At 51.6% G+C, this 20300-nt stretch overlaps 1 protein-coding gene across 2 annotated transcripts in view; it reads left to right on the forward strand.

The window, feature by feature from the left end:
* Positions 1–1271: 1271 nt before the first annotated feature.
* The window catches only part of KCNIP1 (potassium voltage-gated channel interacting protein 1), a 331798-nt gene continuing 312769 nt past the window's right edge, over positions 1272–20300 (forward strand). For both annotated transcript variants that reach the window (XM_035014062.1, XM_035014079.1), the window contains exon 1: positions 1272–1359. In XM_035014062.1, the coding sequence (XP_034869953.1) occupies positions 1272–1359 (88 nt within the window). The remainder of the gene's footprint in view (positions 1360–20300) is intronic.

Raw genomic sequence — 20300 nt, forward strand, 5'->3', positions numbered from 1 at the left:
AAGCAGATGATAGGGAGACAAGAGAGGAGGAGAAAGATGAGATGGAGAGGAAGAGAAAGACTTTCCCAGGGTTTGGCTTAGTTCAGCTATTGGGGGATTGCATTTCTGCTATTCGTGTGGCTACAGGGCCTCACTGTGATGCTGATGGCCCCAGGAGGACCTTTTGAATCACCAAGGAAAGTAAAGTGCGGATGTCATGGGAGAGGTTCATGCCCTGTGTAGGGGGTGGGATGAGCTGTCCGCCGAGGTCCCTTCTGACCTGCACAGTCTGTGGTACTGAACAACAACCAGATTTTTTATTAAGCCTATTTGCATACTGGGTTTCATATTTGTATACTGGGTTTCATATTTGCATACTGCCTGCGGGTTTACTTCTCAGAGTATTGTACTGTAATCAAATTGAATTCTATTCTGGCATTTCTGAGGAATACTTTCTTCATGGAGGAAAGCGCGAATCGCACTTCTATCCCGATGAGAGCGCAGACTTTTGGCCGACTCTGAGTCGGAGCGCTTGGAGCTGGAGGTGGTCAGAGCATTGGCCTTCCCAGTCCTGGAGGCAGGGAGCCCCTGCTGCTGGTGCGGAGGGGGGGGCTCACAGGTCTGCTCCCCCGGGGCTCCCACCCAGCCCGACTTCATGATGCAAACCAGGCCGCTCAGCTGCTGCCTGCAAACTTTCCCCCGAGTGCCGACCAGCCGCTTTCAGCTCCGTGGGGACTTCTCCCACATCCCGATCAGGGCAGGGAGAATTGATCTATTAGATTCACCAGGAAGGAAAGAGCGGGAGAGCAAGCAGGTGGCTGCTGAGTGGAGTGTTTTTGCGTAGCAGTCCCTCCCTTCTGACTCGAGTATTAATTGCTACATTACCACTGCCATGTAAGAAAGACAGTCGGCAAAGCCTGGGAGAAACCAGCTCCTCCCTCCCTGCTCCGCTCAGCCTCACTCCTCCTTGGTTCCCTCGGAGCGCCCTGTGCCCTGGCAGGACATCCCCAGGCCGGCCCCCCGTGTCCTGAGGGCCTCCCGTGGTGAGGACTTGAGTGGACAGCAGGAGGGGGTGGAGGGAGGGAGGGAGGAAGGGAGCAAGCCTCGTGCCCTGCAGGCTTTCTGGATGCAGAAGCCAGACTCGCTGCAGAGGCAGCTGTGCTATTCCCAGAGCTTCTGGGGTACCTCCGCCTCTCAGGGTTTGCCCAGGCGGCCTCCAAGGTCCAGGGCCACGCAAGCGGCTGCTTTCCCTTTCGGGCGCCGACAGCAGAGCCTAGCTTCCCTCTACCACCATGAGCGGCTGCTCCCAAACCTGCAAGCTGGGGTTCGTGAAATGTGCCCAGACCATCTTTAAGCTCATCACTGGGACCCTCAGCAAAGGTAGGGAGCCTGGCCTTGACCCTCGTTTTCTGTCTTAATGTGGTCTGGCTGGCCAAGTGCCTTGGCGTGGCATCTGCGACTGCTCTGCTGTGCCGGGGTCTCAGGGGAGGGCGGGGCGAATGGGTGGCTGGGAGTCGGGGTTGCCGACAACCTGGGTCCTGGCTCTGAGCGGGCGGGCACCCCGCCAGGGAGCTCAGCCGGCCATAATTGTCTGGAACTTTGGAAATGGATTTGGTGGTGTGTGGCCGATTGGTCACAGGCGGGCACAGGGACACAAGCCCTCCCAGGGCACTGGAAGCTGCTTTGCGTGACTGGAGTTTCAAGAAGTTATCCAGGGAGTGTTGTGTCTTGTTGATAAAAGAGAGATTTGATGCGGTGGGCTGTGAGTAATTCCGCAGAACGGAGCTGCTTGGGGAGGCCAGCTGGAGGTGGCGGCCGCGCGGGAGTCCACCACGCACGCGTGAACGCGGGATTCCTATCCACCCGGGGGGCTGATGAGCCAAGGGCTTTCTCTCGCCGGGTCCTGCATTTCTGGGGCCTTGTTCATCACTCTGCTCTCTTGCACCCCTGTTCCTCTGCGGATCCTGCCTGTGTCAATGTCCGTCTTCTCTACTCCTCCAAGAACTGGGGCGGCAGGGGGTGGGTAGGTGCAGCTCCCCAGGCAGCAGAAAGGGTGGTTGGGAACCAGACTTAGGACTGTGTACACGCAAGTCAGCCCCAGGATGCGAAGGGAGGCTGACTTCTCCTCGGGGCAGCTCCTATCTCTGGAACCCCCCATGACACTGTGCCAGGGAGGGCGAGGCATTCGAGAGACTCTGGCAAACTTTTTGGAGATCAAATTTGGAGAGAGAGGAGCAGCATGATGCGGTTTCACTGGCTGAAAAAAAGCCTTTAAATATTCATGCCCTCTTTCAGGAGGAAAGAGTGTTCAGGGGAGATGCACTGGAAGCAGCGGGGCCGGGTATTCAGGGAAGGAGGCAGGGCCACAAAACCTTGGCCAGGCTTTTTTTAAATGACAAGGAGGGAAGATAAAGGCTGCATTGGCCGCTGTGATGGCTGGAGCACTGGTGTTCTGGGCCCAGGAGGTCTGGCCTGGGGCAAACTGAACAGCCACTGTGGGGCGGGGGAGGGATGGTGAGGTCTGCCAGCTCCTTTCTCAGCCCTGTCATCACCCCTGTTCTGCCTGCACGACACTCCTCAAACGGGGTGCTGCGCCTCCAGGATTCCCAGGGAGACGAATAGCCCAATGCTGAGGGTCAGGCTGTGGGCAGATTTCCTGGGGCCCATGTGGGATGGACAGAGGTGAGGAGCTGAGAGCCAGGATTAGAGGTGCTGCAGAGTCCTCCCCGCAATTCAGTCCTTCCAAACAGGATTTTCTTCCCACGTCACGGGCTCCAGGGTCTCAGGGGACGTGGGGTGAGCCTCAGCCTTTGCTTCCCAGAGGTTTAGCAGAAAGAGCTTTGGCCCACACTCGGGAAACTGAGGTCTCAACTCTGGCTTTGCTCCCTGTGCTGGCCTCAGCCTCTCTGAGCCTCAGTTTCTTCATCTGTAAAATGAGTCCATTACCTGCAACCGGTTTACCTTCCAGCTTTGTTGAAAGGCTCCAGGGAGGCTGAGACACGGGATCCCTGTACGGACTGTGTTGCAGTGACCAGATGCGAGGGAGCTGTCAGGGACTGAGGTGGGCGTGGGTCTGGAGAGGGTGACCTAGGCCATGCCATCTGCAGGAACAGGGTCAAAGGCCTTCAGTGTAGCTGGCTGCAGGTGGGTCTGTGCACTCCAGGCAGCTCCAGAGGGGAGAGACCAGAGCAATAGAGTTAAGTGTGAGAAAATGAGTCAGTCAGGGAGAGAGAGAATGTGCAGAGGTTGTGTGTGTGTGTGTGTGTGTGTGAGAGAGAGAGAGAGAGAGAGAGAGAGAGAGAGAGAGAGAGAGGATAGATGGCTATTTGAATAAATGAGCAGGAAGATATTGTCTTTTGCATATTTGCCTACAATCATTTGCTTAAGATTTATTTACTGAGCACCTGCCCTATGCCACGCTAACTGCTGGACACTAGACGCGTGGAGAATATGACACAAGTCCTCCATCAAGACATGCACTCTGGTGGGGCAGAGGCTGAACACCAGACACCACCTGGACAGCACGCTGAGCGCAGAGATGGAAGGAGGCAGGGGGGCCAAAGAGAAGCCTGAGGCAGATCCAGAGGCTCCTCCAAAAGTGGCGTCAGCTGAGATGAGAAGGGGGGCAGACTGGGCAGGAGGGGGCAGGTTGGCACGAGCAGAGGGAGCAGCCCTGGAGTCATAACCTCTGCAGAGAAACCAGACCACAGGTCAGGATGGCACCTCTCTCCCCTCAGAATCCCAGAGACTTAGGATCCATGGGACACAGAAAGGGACCAGCACGGGGACCTAGTGGCCACCTGGCCTTCCTCCGACCTGCATCTGTACTCAGTTTCCTATAGCCAGGGCTCAGGGAGGCGGCCCTCGGTGGGCACCGGGGCAGGATCGTGTCTCTCCACTCTGCAGAGAGCACCAAGTGTTTACACGGCCCTGGGTCTGTCTGTGCCAGGCACGTGCTGGGAAACCGGTGTTCTGCCCAGCCCAGGTGTTTGCTAAATATTTGTTAAATAAATGACCATGGGAGCAGGGCCAGGACCGGAACAGGGAGCAAAAAAGGTCTTTTTTATGCATAGGCCAGCCCTAGGTTACTATAGATTAGATCCTACATGGACATATTACAGGAGTTTAATGATTGCTGGGTTTAATTGTGATTTCACTTACTCATTACTCATTGCACAGGGTCCTCGAATTGGAATAATCCAACCTTTAGACAGATTTTTCTTTGTCCCTTTCAGAATTGAGGAATGTAAAGATTCTACAGGACCAGGCATCTCCTGCTGGTTGTGGGGGAAACTCGTTATTTCTTACCTGCCCAAGGAACACCCGGAGAATGGGGAGAGCCCAAGACCACCCCTCCCTGTCCTTCCATTCCCGGACAGACCACAGCCACCTCTCCCTGATTTTAGCAATCCCCTCTCCCACTGGTCTAAGCTGCGGGTGGCCCAGACTTTTCTCACCAATGCCCTTTTCAGAGATGAACTGATCAGGTCCTCCTGCTCACACATGTCCTTGACCTTGAGCTTTTCCTCCATAGCTCTGATCACAATCTGTGATCCATGTTCCTTTTAAAAACATGTTTGCTAAAGGCTGTCTTCCCCACCGGACTTGAGCTCTGTGAGGGCAGAGATCCCATGGGCTTTTCCTCGTCACTGCGCCCAGAGCTGCTTGGCCAGTGCTGGGCCCAGAGTGGCTGCTTTGCCGACAGCATGAAATGATCGAAGCAGCACCTCAGGGCGCAGACATCCGCCAGGGGTCCTGAGAGGTAGTGTAGAGTGGGAGCTTTCCAGGATGCACCATGCAAGCCCCTGTCCTGGAGGTGCTCAGTAAACGCTCTCTGAACTCTGTCCAGCTGCAAGTGGCCGAGGGTGAGCCTCCAGCCAAATGGTTCAGAACTGTGCCTGAGCTTTCTCGGTGTCTCAGGAAGGGCATTTACTTGTCCCCCAAGAAGGGAGGCTGGGTGGGGGGACATCCGGCACACCATTCCAGCTCCTTCAGCTTGACCCTGATTTGTTCCATGTACTGAATTTCTCCAAAATTTAAAGAATGAGTTTCTCTTGATTTAAAAAACAAAACAAAACAAAGTTCGTAAACCACTTATGCAGTGGAAAGGACAGTGGGTTGCCAGCCTGGGACATTCTCAGGTCCACTGCACGCTGGCCAGGAAGTCTTCTGCAGGGTCCCTCACCTCTCCGGCCTCAGTTACCTAATCTAGAAAATGGAATCACAATGCCCTCCTTATAGGATTAAACAAGAGAGCTCCCTGCATATTAAGTACTTGGGAAATGTTTGTTGATACGACTGCAGTTATTAGCTGATCCCCAGGACCATGAGTGCCTCAGGGCAGGCACTCCATCTCACTAACTGCTGGTTTCTTCAGAGCTGACCCAGACTCTGAGAGTGGCCTCTCTAGAATATTCTATTCCCCTCTCCAGAACTTGCTTTCCTAAGGTCCCACCTAGTGCTAAGTTTGACCTTTGAGCCCTTTCCCACACCTTATTCCCTTATTAGGAGTTAATAGCATGACTCCCAGAGCCAGGTCCTCCCCGGCTCTTTAACTAAGCAGCAGCCCAGCTCCTGGCTGAGACCCCCCGTTAACCCCAGGGCCTGGGGAACCTGCCCGGTTCTCTTCCTACACAGCCAGCTCCCTAGCCACTTCACAGACCCTGGGGCCGCGGGTGGGAACCCAAGTCGTGCAGGCTCCACTGTGGTTGCGGAGGTTTAAACCCATCTCCTTCTGCACTTTGGGAACCCATCTGTCATCCCAGACACAGATGGCGAAGCCAAAGCCAGCAGGAGGGAAGAATTCAATCTGGGAGAGCTTCTAGCTGTCAAGGCCACCCGCATGGCTGTAGGGTGGGGAGGGGGTAGAAGGGCTGACCTTGTAAGATTTATCTCAAGGACAATGCCCTGGAGCCCCGACTCCCCTCCCCCACCCCAGCTTTCTCTCTGTGCTTCGGACCCATCACAGACACACTGTTCCTCTTGCCTCCTCTTCTGGGGGAACTGACCTTGAACTTGGCTCTGCCTTCAGGCAGGCCCAGCTTGAGTCCCAGCTCCGTTATCTAACAGCTGTGTGAGCTTGGAGGAGGTACACAACCTCCCTAAGCCAAGGCTCATCCCTTTTAATTGGAGGTAATAACAACAAGTAGTGCAAAGGTTGTTTTGTAACTCAGTGAGGATGACGCGAGTGGCAGGCTGCAGCTAGTCGGGCTAGCGGTGGGTCCCTCCTTGCGCTGTGCCATAGGCACCTCTCCCATCTTGTCTCAGTCCTGACCTTGGGAGTAGGGGTGGCAATCACCATTTTACCAGATAAGGAAACTGACCAGGTGGCCCAACTGGCAGTAAGTGGCAGAGTGGGGATTAGAACCCAAGTCCTAAGGGGGCCAGGACTAGGCACTTGCCTCTCTACTCCATGGGGCTAGAGAACACACCCCTGAGGGGATTGCTCCCCACCTTGTCATTAGCAAAGAGTGCCCCAGCTTCCCACTAATTGTGTAGGTGGGTTTGTCAAGAACTGTTATACCGGCTGGGGCTCTTTCTGTCTTCCAAAGGGTTGTGACAAATTCCTTAATGTGGCATGGCCTGGGTTAAGGAATAAGGTTTATGGGGAATAGAACACTCTGCAGGCCAAGATCAGAAAGACAGCCACATACATGCTCTTCCAAAATCACTGTCACCTCCCAGATAGGTACACTGGGGCCAGGGCACCTGCCAGACATTGAATGGGCTCCAAGTCCATGAGGGACCCTCCCCACCACTCTCCCTTCTTATAGGGCAAGTGTGAGGAGGGAGAGGTCATGTCAGTGGGGAAATACACCAAGTTTTAGGCACCAGGCATTCTAGAATTGAGAGACTGACTATTCACTAGAATTCTCTGGGAAAACAATAGCCTTGACCCTGGGAACCTTGGGGCCTATGAGATGTGACAGAGCCCTCTGCCAAAAGGAGGAACCACCTGTCCCGTGAGCAGATCAGCTTGTGTGCACTTGCCCGCCACCCCGGGTCCCAGCTAGCTCACTGTCCTGGCAGCTCAGGCCAGCACTGGGTCATGTTAGGACAGCCCCACTCCCTGGTGGCATCCAGGAACCTCTGAGGGCTTGTGCCTTGTCACAGGCAGAAAGTTCAGTCACTGGGGGTTCTGGTCCACTGTTGCCTCTCCAGTCACAGCCAGCACCAGCCAGTGCGGGGACCAAGCTCGCCTGGGCTCTCCCCAGGCCCACTGGCTCTCATCCCAGCTTACCTGTCTCTCATCATTGCCTCCCTATACCACGCACATCACTCCCTCACCCATTTCACTGGCCAGGTGCTCTCTGGGGTCCCCACAGTCCCATAGCGGCCTCCTGCCACCTGTCAAGCCTGTCCTTCTTTGGGGCCACTTGGCCACTCTTCCATTCCAGTCTTCCCGTGTTCTGCGAGATTGGCCCCTCAATGGCAGGCCCACACGGGCTGTCCGCCATGGCTGATCAGTGTCCCCTCAGTGTCCATCCTGTCCAGGAGGGCAGGAGGGAGGACCCAGGCTCTGAGGACCCTACAGAATAGCAGAGGGTTGGGGAGAGGAGAGGAAGCAGGAGATGAGATAGCAGAGGCTCCCCGGGGCCAACAGGAAGGAAAGGAGGCCAGGACCCCAGGAAAAGATGTGAGGGAAGGTGTTTACCCCCTCCATTGACCACCCTCCCTGTATTCCTCACAGATCCCCAGTCTGGAGGCAAAAGAAAGCCTTCCTCCTGTTGGGATGAGGGCGGGAAGGCCATGAACACAAAGCCAGCCCGGGTCCGCTCTGGATGGAGCCACCACATGACCAGTCTGTGTTCTTAGACCTACAACAAGTAACCCCTTTGAAGCCAAACCTGAGTTCAAATCCAAATCTTCACATTTGCTCACTGAGGGGGTGGCTTCCTTCTCTGGGCCTCAGTTTCTTCATGTCTAAAATGAGGGAGTTGCTGATTTTGAAGGTCCTGTCCACTTTTAGAGTTTTAAGACTCAATCCCCCAAATTGCAGCACTCCTCACGGCACCTGCTCTGGGCTCTAAGCTCGGCGCACGCGCAAAAGCACGAGAAGGTGGGGCGCTCTAGTCGCCCCACTTACAGATGAGAAATTTGGAGCTTCGGAGAGGGAAGGGCCTGGCTCTGAGCCGCACAGCCAGCATGGGACAGAGCCAGACATGGAAGTCAGGCTGTCGGGCTCCATGTTCCGGCTTTGGCTCCCTCATTTCACACCCTCCATTTCTAAAACTCAGATCCGAGAGAGGAAAGCAATGAGGACAAAGCTGATGCCTCCCCAGTTTGGTCAAGAGGCCAAGCGTGCTCTTTCAGAAATGAAGGTGTCAAGGCCTCTGTTCTGACTCAACCAGCACAATTCTGGAGAATCCCCCTGAGATCCAAGTCCCCCATCCACACCGCAAACCACCACCGCACGCTATCTTTTCCAGCCGAACAACAGAAAATAGGGGAGAACTGGCTGGACAGCCCAGCCTGCAAGGACAAGAAAGAAAGAGCACCGGGTGCCTGGGTGGCTCAGTCGTTAAGCGTCTGCCTTCGGCTCAGGTCATGGTCCCAGGGTCCTGGGATCAAGCCCCGCATGGGGCTCCCTGCTCGGCGGGGAGCCTGCTTCTCCCTCTCCCACTCCCCCTGCTTGTGTTCCCTCTCTCGCTGTCTTTCTCTCTGTCAAATAAATAAATAAAATCTTTCAAAAAAAAAAAAAGAAAGGAAGGAAGAAAGAAAGAAAGAAAGAAAGAAAGAAAGAGCACCGTGCAAGCCTTCCCTCTATAATGTCAGCCTGACCAGTTTCCACTTCTTGCTGGAAGGAGGTGGGTTGGGAGCAGAGGCAGAGAACTGGGCGGGTGGGGCGTCAGGGAGGGAGATGTGATTCTGATGCTTGTGTCTGGGAGGCCGGGGGTAGCCTGCCCTAATTTTCTTTCTGTAATCTTTTGATTAACCCTGGGCCAGTTTGGGTGGCATTTTTCAAACCATCTACGCTTGGCAGGCAGAGCCAAGCCCAGGCTTGCCGCACGCTCTCTGCGAGCATCAGCTGGGAACCGGCTGTCATTCAGAGCCTGGGACAACAGGAGGCCCACTGGCCGCAGAAGGCTCTGGCATCCTTGTGCCGGTTAATCATGCCCGTGCCTCCCAAGCCCAGAAACAGCAGCCTGTCATGCCAGGCTCAACAGGCACCGTGCAAAGAAGAATAATTGCCACAGTCCCTTGAGTGCTCTTTATGGGCTGGGGCTTTCTGGGGATCCCTACATTCAGTCCAGCCTTAGCCCTGTGTGTTCCGGACTCTCACTTTTCCCACCTGAGGATGGGAGAGGTTGAATAACTTCCCAAGGTCACAGAGCCAAACGGGGACCCAAGGTTCCATACAGTACTAAGGGAACACCCTCTTGGTCGAAACCCTCAGCACTGTCACACACACCCCCCCCCCGGCATGGAATGAACTGTGCCACCTCCCCAGTTCATTTGTTGGAGCCCTCACTCCCAGTGTGACTGTATTTGGAGATAGCACCTTAAAAGAGGCAATTAAGGTTAAATGAGCTCACGAGGGGGGGGCCGTGATCAGATAGGACTGGTGTCCTTGTAAGAAGAAAGGCACACATAGAGAAAAGGCCACGTGAGGTCACAGGGGTCATCTGCCCGCAGAGGAGTGAGGTCTCACCAGAGAGGTCTCAACCGTGCCAGCACTTTGATCTTGGACTTCCAGCCTCCAGAACCACAAAAAAATAAATTTCTGTGCAGTCACCCAGTCTGTGGCATCGTGTTATTGGCAGCCCTCGATAAGTAACACCCCCTCTACATAGCATCCTTTCCCGTATTTTTTACTGTAGTAAATGTACCTAACATGACATTTACCATTTTTACCATTTTGAGGTGTACAGTTCAATGCCAGGAAGCACACTCACACTCCTGTGCAATCACCCACTCTGTCCATCTCCAGAACCTCTCAGCATCGCAAACTGAAACTGTGTCCTCAGTAAACACCAACTCCCCGTTCTCGTCTCCCCCGGCTCCTGGCAACCACCACTCTCCTTTCTATCTGTACCAATCGACCTGTTCTAGGTGCTGCATGTCATGGAATCATACAGCAGTTGTCCTTTTGTGTCTGGCTTCTTTCACTTAGCAATTTTCCCCAGGCTTATCCAGGTATGTGTCAGAATTTCCTTCCTTTTGAAGGCTGAATAATATTCCATGCATGGACAGACCATCATTTCTTTTACCTATTCATGCACTGCTGTTCATCCATTCCCATATTTTGAACATACAAAAGGGATCCTATTATCCCTTTGTTCACAGCTCTGCCGCCGGTGGTTTCTTGACACGTCTGGGGTCAAATGCAGACTTTTCTCGGGGCCTCCAGGCTTTGCTCGATCTGCCGTCTGCATTAGCATCCTCCACCTCTGGTCTCGCTGTGTTGCGCCCCAGCCACCAGGCCCTGCGGCTCCTGCTGGCCTCACAGTTACTGCTACCTCCCCTGGACACTGTCAGATCTCGCCTGGCTCTGTCTGGCACATGCCCTCCCTACAGCCCCCCAACACACACACATCAGGCACTTTCTCTCCACGAATGTGGCCTTGTTCTTCCACATAGCACTTACTGCTCGTGCAAGGACATTACCCATTGATTCACCTATTTCTGGTCTGGCTCACCCCCCAAGGGTTCAGTCCCGTGAGGGCAGGGACTGTGATGACCGTCACCGCTTTCTCAGCAGTCGGTGCAGGGCCCGGCACATAGGCAGGACTCAGTGGAGGCTGAGGGGTCGACAAGGCAGGTGAGAAGCCTGAGGCCCAGGGAAGACCACCCAGTAAGCAGGCTGCAAAACTGGCCTTGCATCTAGGCCTCCGAATCCTCTTCCCTTTCCCCAGAGGCTCTGCTCTACCTTCCTGTTAAAGGCCCTGGTTCTCTATTCCACCTTCCCATGTCTGTCTGTCCATCCACACTTACCCTTTAGCAAAGCCACCAGTGATCCTGCAATAGGGAATAAGGGCTTGAGCCATCTGTCTGGCTCCTTAGCCCTCCATCCCGAGAGCTGCCCCTTCCTGTCACTGCAGCGATGGGCCATTTAGTTCATCTTTGATGTATTCTTCCCATGGGAAGAGAGTGGCATTGCCGGGAAAGGACTGGTGTTGTTTTCCTTTTTGCCCTCTGTCCATTCAGCCGGGAGGCTCCTCTGTGAGTGTGTGAAGTGACCAGGCCTGGGCAGAGGCCTCTGGGGCTGCAGACACAGCTGACTCCCCTGCCCGTGCTCCAGCCCTTGGGGGCCCAGGACCTTCTGGGACCATGATTTTTGGATCTCCTTAGACTCCAAAGCCAACCATTGCCCTCTGGAAGCTGTTTGAACTTTGGAAGTCCCATCACTTCTTTGAGTCTTGCTTTCTGCTGGAAAGCGTACACAATAATATCAGTCTTGCGGGTTTATTGAAGTAATGCACTCAAGTGTTCAGTGCAATGCTGTTCATATAAAGAGCTCAACAAATTATGGCCTGTTTTTACTTTTATGGGTTATTGCTGTTTATAAGAACCAAGGTTATGTCTCCTCTCTCCTCTCCTCTGTATACTAGTCAAACCTCCTGGGTTTCAGAAAATGGCTGGTTGACCGAAATCAGAAGAGCATCCAAGACTTCTCCAGCATGCTTTTCACCTTCCCTTTCCCTACCTAGAATCGGAGTATCAGTGGCAGAAAGTCTTATTCTAGGCAGATGGGACAGGAGGGCTAGCATTCCATTCAAGAATGAGCTTAGCATCCAGAGCCTTCAAAATCCATTCAGTCCATGGGGCACCTGGGTGGCTCAACCAGTTAAGCATCTGCCTTCAGCTCGGGTCATGATCCTGGGGTCCTGGGATGGAGCCCCGTGTCGGGCTCCCTGCTCAGCGAGGAGTCTGCTTTTCCCTCTCCCTCTGCCTCTGCCCCCCGCTCATGCTCTCTCTCTCACACACTCTCTCTCTGTCTCAAATAAATAAATAAAATCTAAAAAAAAAACAACCCATTCAGTCCAGTGCCTCACCAGGCCCTGCCCATTCACAGTGAACAGTCTCCGCCTGGTGAAAAATAGGAAGTATGGAAGTGAAACCTTAGCTTTATAAGCCTAAAACCTGAGTGTTACAACATCTCTTGTGGCCTGGGTCTGTCTCCCCCAAGAATGCCTCTACCCTGGAGGTGGGAAGCTGAGCCCCAAATCTGAAAGCCTCAGGGCAGGTGGGCTCTGGCAGGACATTTAGCAACATACAGGGGACCTGTCTCACCGGGCACTGTGGTGTAGAAAGCAGGCATGGGGCTCCCCAGCACTAACCAGCCCCTGTGCGTCATACCTTGGACTTTGCCGTCCTCCCCAGCGAGCTGCTGAGAGCCTGATGGTGGCCAGCATGTGAAGGGAAGTCAAGGCCACTCAGGCAAATGACCAGCATGAGACTCTTAACACTGCACCCCCAACCTCTTCTGTGTACAGGTGGGGAAACGGAGGCCAGAGTGAGGAACACTCTTGAAGTAGGTACCTTGAGGCAGAGACTGGGGGCTGGGGGCTGGCAGCCGGGGGCACCAGGATGAAGAGAGAGCCAGCTCCACACAGAGGTGTGGCCACCCAGCAGATGGCTCTTCACTTGAGACAGAGCAAAGCCCCTCATCTCTCTGGCTGTGACCTTGTGCCTTCTTCTCTTGACCTTGTGCCTTCTTCTCTAGCAGGGCCACCCAAGTCTCGCTCCCTTGCCCTGGCTTGTCTCTTAAGTTTCTAGGCCTGCAGGAGACTCCCCAGCTGAACTACGAGCTCATGGGGGACAGGGGCCATATCTTAGTTATTTAAGAATGCCCAGCATCCAGTACAAGGCCTGGCACAGAGTAGGGGCTCAAAGGATGGAAGAAGAAAAAAAGGAAGGAAGGGAGGAAGGGAGGGAGAGATCATAAACACTTCTTTATGAGTGTCTTCCTGTGCCTCCACTCAACCCTTATAAAAGCAAAGCAGACCTCTCTCTCACCTTCTCTCTGTTTCTCTGTGTCCCCAGTCTCACACCCTGAAGTTATCTCGCTAAGTCCTATTGATCGTTTCTGGCCGGCGTTTCTCCTGTCACTGTCTTCCCATTCTCAGTGCTGTCCCTGAAGTCCACACCATCACCGTGTCTCAGTGCTGTGCTGCCGAGGCCTGCAGCCTGCGCTTCCTCCTGTTTCTCCCTCTCCTGCCCCCTCCACACCACGGCCAGACAGAGCCAGGGTCCAGCCAGCCCTTCCACCCAGGAGCCGACATCTCGAAATCTGTTCTAAGCAGGTGATCAGGGATGTGCACAGAGACTGGTATGCAGGGGTGCTCACCATGGTTACTACATTGTAATAGTGAACAATCGAGACCAGCTGGACTCTAGTCCAAAAAGAGTGGGGTTTTTGGGGCTCATCTATCTGATGGAGCAATATTAAATCTTTGAAAAATTATTTTGAGGACTACTTAAAAACAAGCAGAAATGCTCTTAACATAATATTAGGTAAAAAAAAAAAATCAGGATACAAAACTGTATGTACAATGAGGGTCCAATCTGTGAATAGATATGTGTACAGAAAAGTGAAATAGAAGAGAAATAAACTGATGTATTAACATGGGTTTCAGTTGGACTTAAGGGCTATATTTTAAAGTTCTTCTTGATACTTATCTGTATCATCTACGTTGTCTTCAACAAGCATGTATATTTAATCAGACCATAAGGAAATCATTTGCTGAATATACATCTGCAGGTTTTTCCTTCTTCTCGAGACCTTCAGTGAGAGCTGTGCTTTCCCTACCTCAGTACACAGCCTTCCTATCCTTCTGGAGCACGCCCTGAGCTTCTCGGCCTGGCGGTCACGGCCATGGCCTCAGCCCACCTGCTGCTCGTGGCTCCCCGCCTCCATCCGCATTCTCCTCCAGCCAGACTGGTTCCCACGTGGTTTCTAAGTCAGACTTGTGTTTTATGTCCCTGAACCTAACTCTCCAATGATTCATTTTATTTAAAGATTATTTATTTATTTATTTGAGAGAGAGAGAGAGACCGAGCACGAGCAGTGGGGAGGAGCAGAGGGAGAGGGAGAAGCAGACTCCCCGCTGAGCAGGGAGCCCGATGCGGGGCTCGATCCCAGGACCCTGGGATCATGACCGGAGCCGAAGGCAGACGCTTAACCGACTGAGCCACCCAGGCTCCACTCTGATGATTCAGAAAAACAAACACACACACACACATAAAGAGAGACAGACAGACAAAGAGAAGGAATGCAAATACAGCAAAATATTGACAACAGTTTGTGAGCCAAGTACATGCTCCCAGAACTAATTTTGCAATGCTTTTATAGTTGGACACTTTTAAAATTAAAAGTGGGGGAAAATAAAGGAGCAGTGTAATGTCATACTTAAAGGTATAGGCTCTGCTTTAAAATAAGCTGAGTTTAAATCCCAGTTCTACTAATAGGGCAGCAGTGACCTGAAGCAAGTTGCTTACTTTCTAGGTCTCAGTTTCTTTGTTGGTAAAATGAGGATAATGAAAATCATCGTGCATTTCCATCCTACAGTTGCCTGGAGGATGGAATAAATGTGCGCAAAGGGCTTGCTGAAGAGTCTGGCACACACTTGAGCATCGTGAACTGTTAGTACCAGTGTTAAATATAGAAATCAGATTCTGAACGGTGATGTTATCCATGACACCTTCTACTTCCCAAAGCAACTCGACCCTTGGTTAACTGAGTGAAGTGCTGGGGCTTGGAAAGCTTTTGCTTACGTGACTCTCTTCCTGCCTCTGGCCCAGAGCAGCCAGAACGCAGTACGGGTCCCACCAGCGTCCGCACCTCCAAGTCTTGGCACAGCGTCTATGCGTCCTGTGCCGAGGAGGCCGCCAAGAAGTGCACAAAACCCCAAATGAGGAACTTGAAGGGCTCAGGTTGCGCTTTTAAGAAAGTTCTTCTCATCAGGTACAAGCTTGTAATTTTGCTGATGCAGCCACTCTATTCCCCTGGGCTTCCTGGAGATGAGGCATCACCTTGATAAATTAGCTGTGGATATAGGCGTCCTGCAGTTGGCATGGAAATGCAATTTAATTTCCAATTAAGCCTGATTTCTGGGCCAAGGGATTTGCCTGCCTCACACTTGGAGGATTATATAGCCAGATTTATTGTTGTCAGTGATGATGGTTCTCCCAAGAAGAGGACTTTCACGGAAACTGGCCCGTGGCCCTTGGATGGTTCGGCCAGGCAGGGATGTGGTCCCTCGGGGATGTGGCCCCTCGGGGATGTGGCCCTTGTGTGCAGGCCCTGCTTTTCCTCAGGAACCAAGTTTATGCAAATAGATTCAAGAAAGATCAACACAAAGGCCGGCAGTCTGTTTGTGGCTGAAATTTTTAAGATGGAGTAGAGCTAGAAATGGATTGGAAGGGACAGAGAGGCAAAGTGGTCCTCAGTGGCACTGATGAGAAAGAGAAGTGGGAAGTTGCTAGCAAGGAAAGGGGACAGTAGGAAGTTCTCTGGGCTCAAACAGAGAAGAATCTGTATAATCAGAGGAAAGAGACATGTTTGCTCAAAGAGAGAGTGAGCATCCGTGGAGCATCTTTTATGTGTTCGTCACAAGCAAACTATACGACGAACAATGTTAGGCTCATTTTCCAATTAAGGAAACCGAGACTCGGGGAGATTAAATAAACTGCCCAAGGTCCCAGGCCAGCCAGATTCCAGATCTCACTTTCCTGAGCTTTCTTCCCTACAGGTTCCCTCTCTAAAACCAAATAAAACACGTAACTCGGAGCCATGAGAATAATATGGTCACACGAAGCTGAAACTTACTTCCCAAAAATGTAAGAATGAGAAAAAAGCTTTTAGAACATGTTCTGAGAGAGAGTGAAACTAGCTGATGGCTGAGTCTACTCGGAGCAAATAATCTGATGGAGAGACAAGCAACGCCCACCTGTTCAGGTTTGTTCCTATCTCCTCCACAAGGAGTGAGATCTGAGGACGGGGAGTGATGACCCAGGATGGCTAAGAGGCTCACGTGAGGCCAGGAGCTCAGAGGGCTCAGACTACTCCAAATCAATGAAGCTCTGGCTTGTGGCTCAGGGAATTTCAGTGGAGGGTGTATCAAACAGGATTTAAAGACACACGTCTGCAAGACGTTTCTGAGAATATGACTACTTGAGTGGCCAACAGAGTCCTAGAAAAATTACTTAAATCGCAAGAAGAGTCACTAATGATAGTAAGAGAAGACTCTAAAGTTATGCATAAATAAGCATGCTGTCAACTCCTGGATAAATTCTAGGGTGACCAAGTGGACTATTAGACCAATGGTTTGGGAACAAGTGGGAAAGAAAACAGGGATCACTGAGAGAAGCATGGGGTCCTCAAGAAAGAGTCATGTCAGACCAGCCTCTCTTCCATCTTCTTCTGCTTTCAATTCAGGGACTGTTGTGGCCTGGGGCGTGCCTGGTTCCTGCCCAGTGTTTGATGGGCTGTGGGCTGGGCGGTGGCAGAGTCAGGCAGATTGTGCTGCCTGGCCCCTGTCTGTCTTTGTAGTGCCCACATCAGAACCTTGGCGGGGCTTTCTTGGATACATATGTTTGGACCTCAACCCCCCTCTTCTTCAGAAGCGTGGTTCCAGGGAGCCAGCTGAAAGCCGGGGCTCTGTGGGAAGGTATATGGAAGCATCCGATAGACTCCCAGTCCTGACTGCGCTCTCTGCTCAGCATTTTCCATTTTGGACACAGAGCAGAGACTGCGGGGCAGGAATCATAGAGCTTTGAGAGTATGGTCTGAAGCCATGCTGTCTAGGTTTGAATGCCAGCTCTGCATTTGACTAACTTCTGATCTGCGGCAAGTTAAGTCCCTCCCCTCTGCCTCAGTTGCCTCATTTAGACAGTGAAGACAGGAATAATAACCTAAAGGGTATTGTTAGGGCGAAATGAGCTGTGCACATAGAAGCTCAGCCCAGAGCCTGGCCGACAATTGCTCAACACGTGTTAGCTCTTCCTACTATTAGGGATGACACATTCTCGAACAGGGAGACCTTTGCTAAACATATCCCCAATGGAAGTGGCTGCCTCCCAGTACAATGAGTTATTCATCAAAAGGATGTTAGTGTAAATTGTCACTAAAGAGGACTGTTGTAGGGAGGATCCAAGCACCAGATTAGAAAGAGGGGAAGCACTAGATGATCTTTAAAAAAAAAAAAAAATTATTTATTTTAGAGAGAGAGAGCATGAGCGCCGGGGAAAGGCAGAGGCAGAGAGAATCCTCAAGCAGACTCCCTACTGAGCGCCGAGCCCTGGGGCTCGATCCCAGGACCCCGGGATCACGACCTGAGCCAAAATCCAGAGTCAGCCGCTTCACTGATGGAGCCCCCAAGGCACCCAGCACTAGAGGATCTTAAAGAACCACTGACCTTCAGAGAACATGAGTTTGTATTGGAATAAGGGGAGTCAACGAGCAGGGGCTCCAGAACTGACACAGGAGGGCTCAGACCCTCACAAGCGTCTCACTGGAAGTGGGGAGAGAAGGCATGTCTTAAAGATGCATGTACTTAGCAAGCCCCTATGTTTAGTTTATACATGTCAGAAAAGAGGGAGCTCGGTGTGGGGGGATGGAGATTATGGGAGATTAAAGATGCTGCAACTGCAGGAGGAGGTGCAAGCCTTTGGATAAATCCCCAACTTTGTCCACTGGTCATCTGGAAGCTGTAGGCTTTGCATCTATATCCAGCCCTTCCCCATCTCTCAAATCTTTAAGGAAGTTGACTGAGGATCATCTGCTTTCTATGAGTGGGAAGGGAGAGTTATGGAAATCTAGAAAGAAACTGAGCATCTCAATATTATCTGAACAGTTTTGACCTTTCAAGCCTCCTCTCTGAGAACAGCTACGCTAGATTGGGGTGAATTTCTCCCTGTCTTTCTGATCTTGCTTCAATCTTTCCCTTTTCCCCCCATGTGAAAAGGCAGCCACTGATGAGGTACACGATAGCTACACTTTGTTCAAACAGTACATTCCCAAATATTTCATATAACTTAAAATTCCTTAAATGCAATTCTAATCCGAAAGATGAGATATTTTTATGTACCAGCCTGTGTTGTCAATTAGCAATAGAATGAATGCAGTTTACAATCCATTCACTTGAGAAAGGAGTTCTAAAATTAGGATAAATTTTGGATAAATTGTTGATGGGGTGGGGCTAGAATCATTTCAATGTCACAAAAAAGATTTTATTAATATTTTATATTGCACTATTCCGAATTTGTGTAAGTTAGGCTCTTCACTGTGAAGAAGGGAGCCCTTGATAATGGTGGGGGAGGGGGTAGGAGGAGCGGCAAGAACAGAAAGCTCCTTGAAGGCAGGCACTGGGTCTGATTCATCTCTACCCTCCCCATCCCCTGTCTCTGAGCCCCACAGCATGGGCCGAGTTCCAGGGGAGGGATGCGGGAGAGCATGCCAGGTGCATCTCTCCAGGTGTGAGTCACTATGAGATGAGAAGCCAAAACTGTGGAAACCTGAGATGCTCATTAGCAGTGATTTATTAAGAACTGATGAGGGCTTCCTGCTCCTAGACAGCCATTATTCCAAAAAACATCTTTCCCGAGTGTCTAACTTATCATGCTTAAATGCCCATTATTTCATGCTCATCCTGTCCAGGGAGTTCGGTGAGCAGCAGGAAGATGGAAGCCAGTCTTATTAACAGGAGGAGGGCAGTTGTCCCAGGCCAATGAAGGTCATCATCAATAATGCATGGTCCAGTGGGGGCTGGGCGATTTTCCTAGAGCCACATGGCCTTTCCCCTAGCAGGGGCTGTTTGGATATTCTGAGTTTCTGTGTATTTTAGCCCCAAATGCAGGTACATGGAAACCATATGCCAAGAAGTTCCTTTCAGAGGGACTCACACAGCAAGACTTATGGTGGGGACTTTTTTCTTATTATTATTTAAATTAACTTACGTTTTTGAGATACTTGCAGATTCCCATGGAGTTGGAAGAAATAATACAGAGAGATCCCATTGTACCCTTTGCCTAATTTCCCCCCAAAGGTAATGTCTTTGATTAGTACCATTACCATAGTACAATGTCACCACTGAAGTTTTCTTAAAAGACTCGGAGGACTCTTGAGACTTCCCTGACCCCAGAAAGGAGAAACTCTGGGGTACGGTGTATTGTCTCCCCTTGGAAGGGATATCCCCACCAAGTGAGAACCCGGAGGGCATCGGGATACATCAGGGCTCCCTGGTTGGAAGTGAGAGATGTTCAGGCAGATTATAGATGCTCCCCCTTCACATCCCTGACTTGTATGAGGGCACCATTGGGTTCCAGGGACCCAACAAGGTTCCTTACCTGGCCCCTAGGGCTTTGGAGGACTGGGGCCCTCAGCCCTTTAGCTGAGTCTGCTCAGGTACTGTGGTTCACAGCCCACTCTGGAATCACACAGCCCAGGGCTTGATTCTTAGCGCCTCACCAGCTATATGGATGAGCTTCAGTTTTTCATAATATCATATAGCACTTACCGTGTGGCAGTTACTATTCTAGGAAGCTTATAGAATAACCAATTTAATGCCAACAATCCTAAAAGGGAGACATTGTTAGTTCCTATTTTGCAAAGGAGGAAATTGAGGCACCGAGAGGTTATTTGCCCAAAGTTACCAACTAGGGAATGGCAGGGTCAGGTGTTTGAAGCCAGGCTGTCCTCATTCAAGTTCACATAGTTAATCACTGTCCTGTGTTGCTTCTCCTCCTCTCTGACGTAGGCTCAGTAGTACCTCACTGAATTGTTACAAGGCAGACTGCTTAGCACAGTGCCCAGCATGTAATACATAAGCACCAATAAATGCTAGCTAACATTATCACTGGTATCATTGCTTCTGGAAGTTTCTGAGCATTCAGTTACTTGCATTCTGGCCACCTACCATGTGCCAAACTGTTATTCGGCACCCCCAACTACCCTAAAGGAGGAGTCACTTTTTTATAGATGAAACAACTGAGAATCAGTGAGATGAAATCTGACAGAAGCAGAGACAAGATTCCTACCCAGGGGCTGTGGCTAGAATCACAGCTCCTGAAGGAACTTTGGAGACACCAGCCCAACTTCACATCCAGCTCAGGGCTTGCCCTGTCAAGTAGTCATTTGTCTGTTCTGAAAAGCCCAATGACAGGGCACTCGTTCTCTATACCAGTGGTTCTCACGATTGAGGGCACGTCAGAAGCCCCTGTGGCCATTGTTAAAACACAGAGTGCTGTCCCCTCCTCCGTCTGCCACCCACCCCCACCCCATCCCACCCCTTTGCGGTTTCTGACTAGGAAGGGCTGGAGCCAGGGCCTGAGAATGTACATTTCTCCCAAGGCTCCACAGAATGCTGATTTCGCTGCAC

This window comes from Mirounga leonina, unplaced genomic scaffold (assembly GCF_011800145.1).
Source record: "Mirounga leonina isolate KUSES-001 unplaced genomic scaffold, KU_Mleo_1.0 Mir_104, whole genome shotgun sequence".
Lineage (NCBI taxonomy): Eukaryota > Metazoa > Chordata > Mammalia > Carnivora > Phocidae > Mirounga > Mirounga leonina.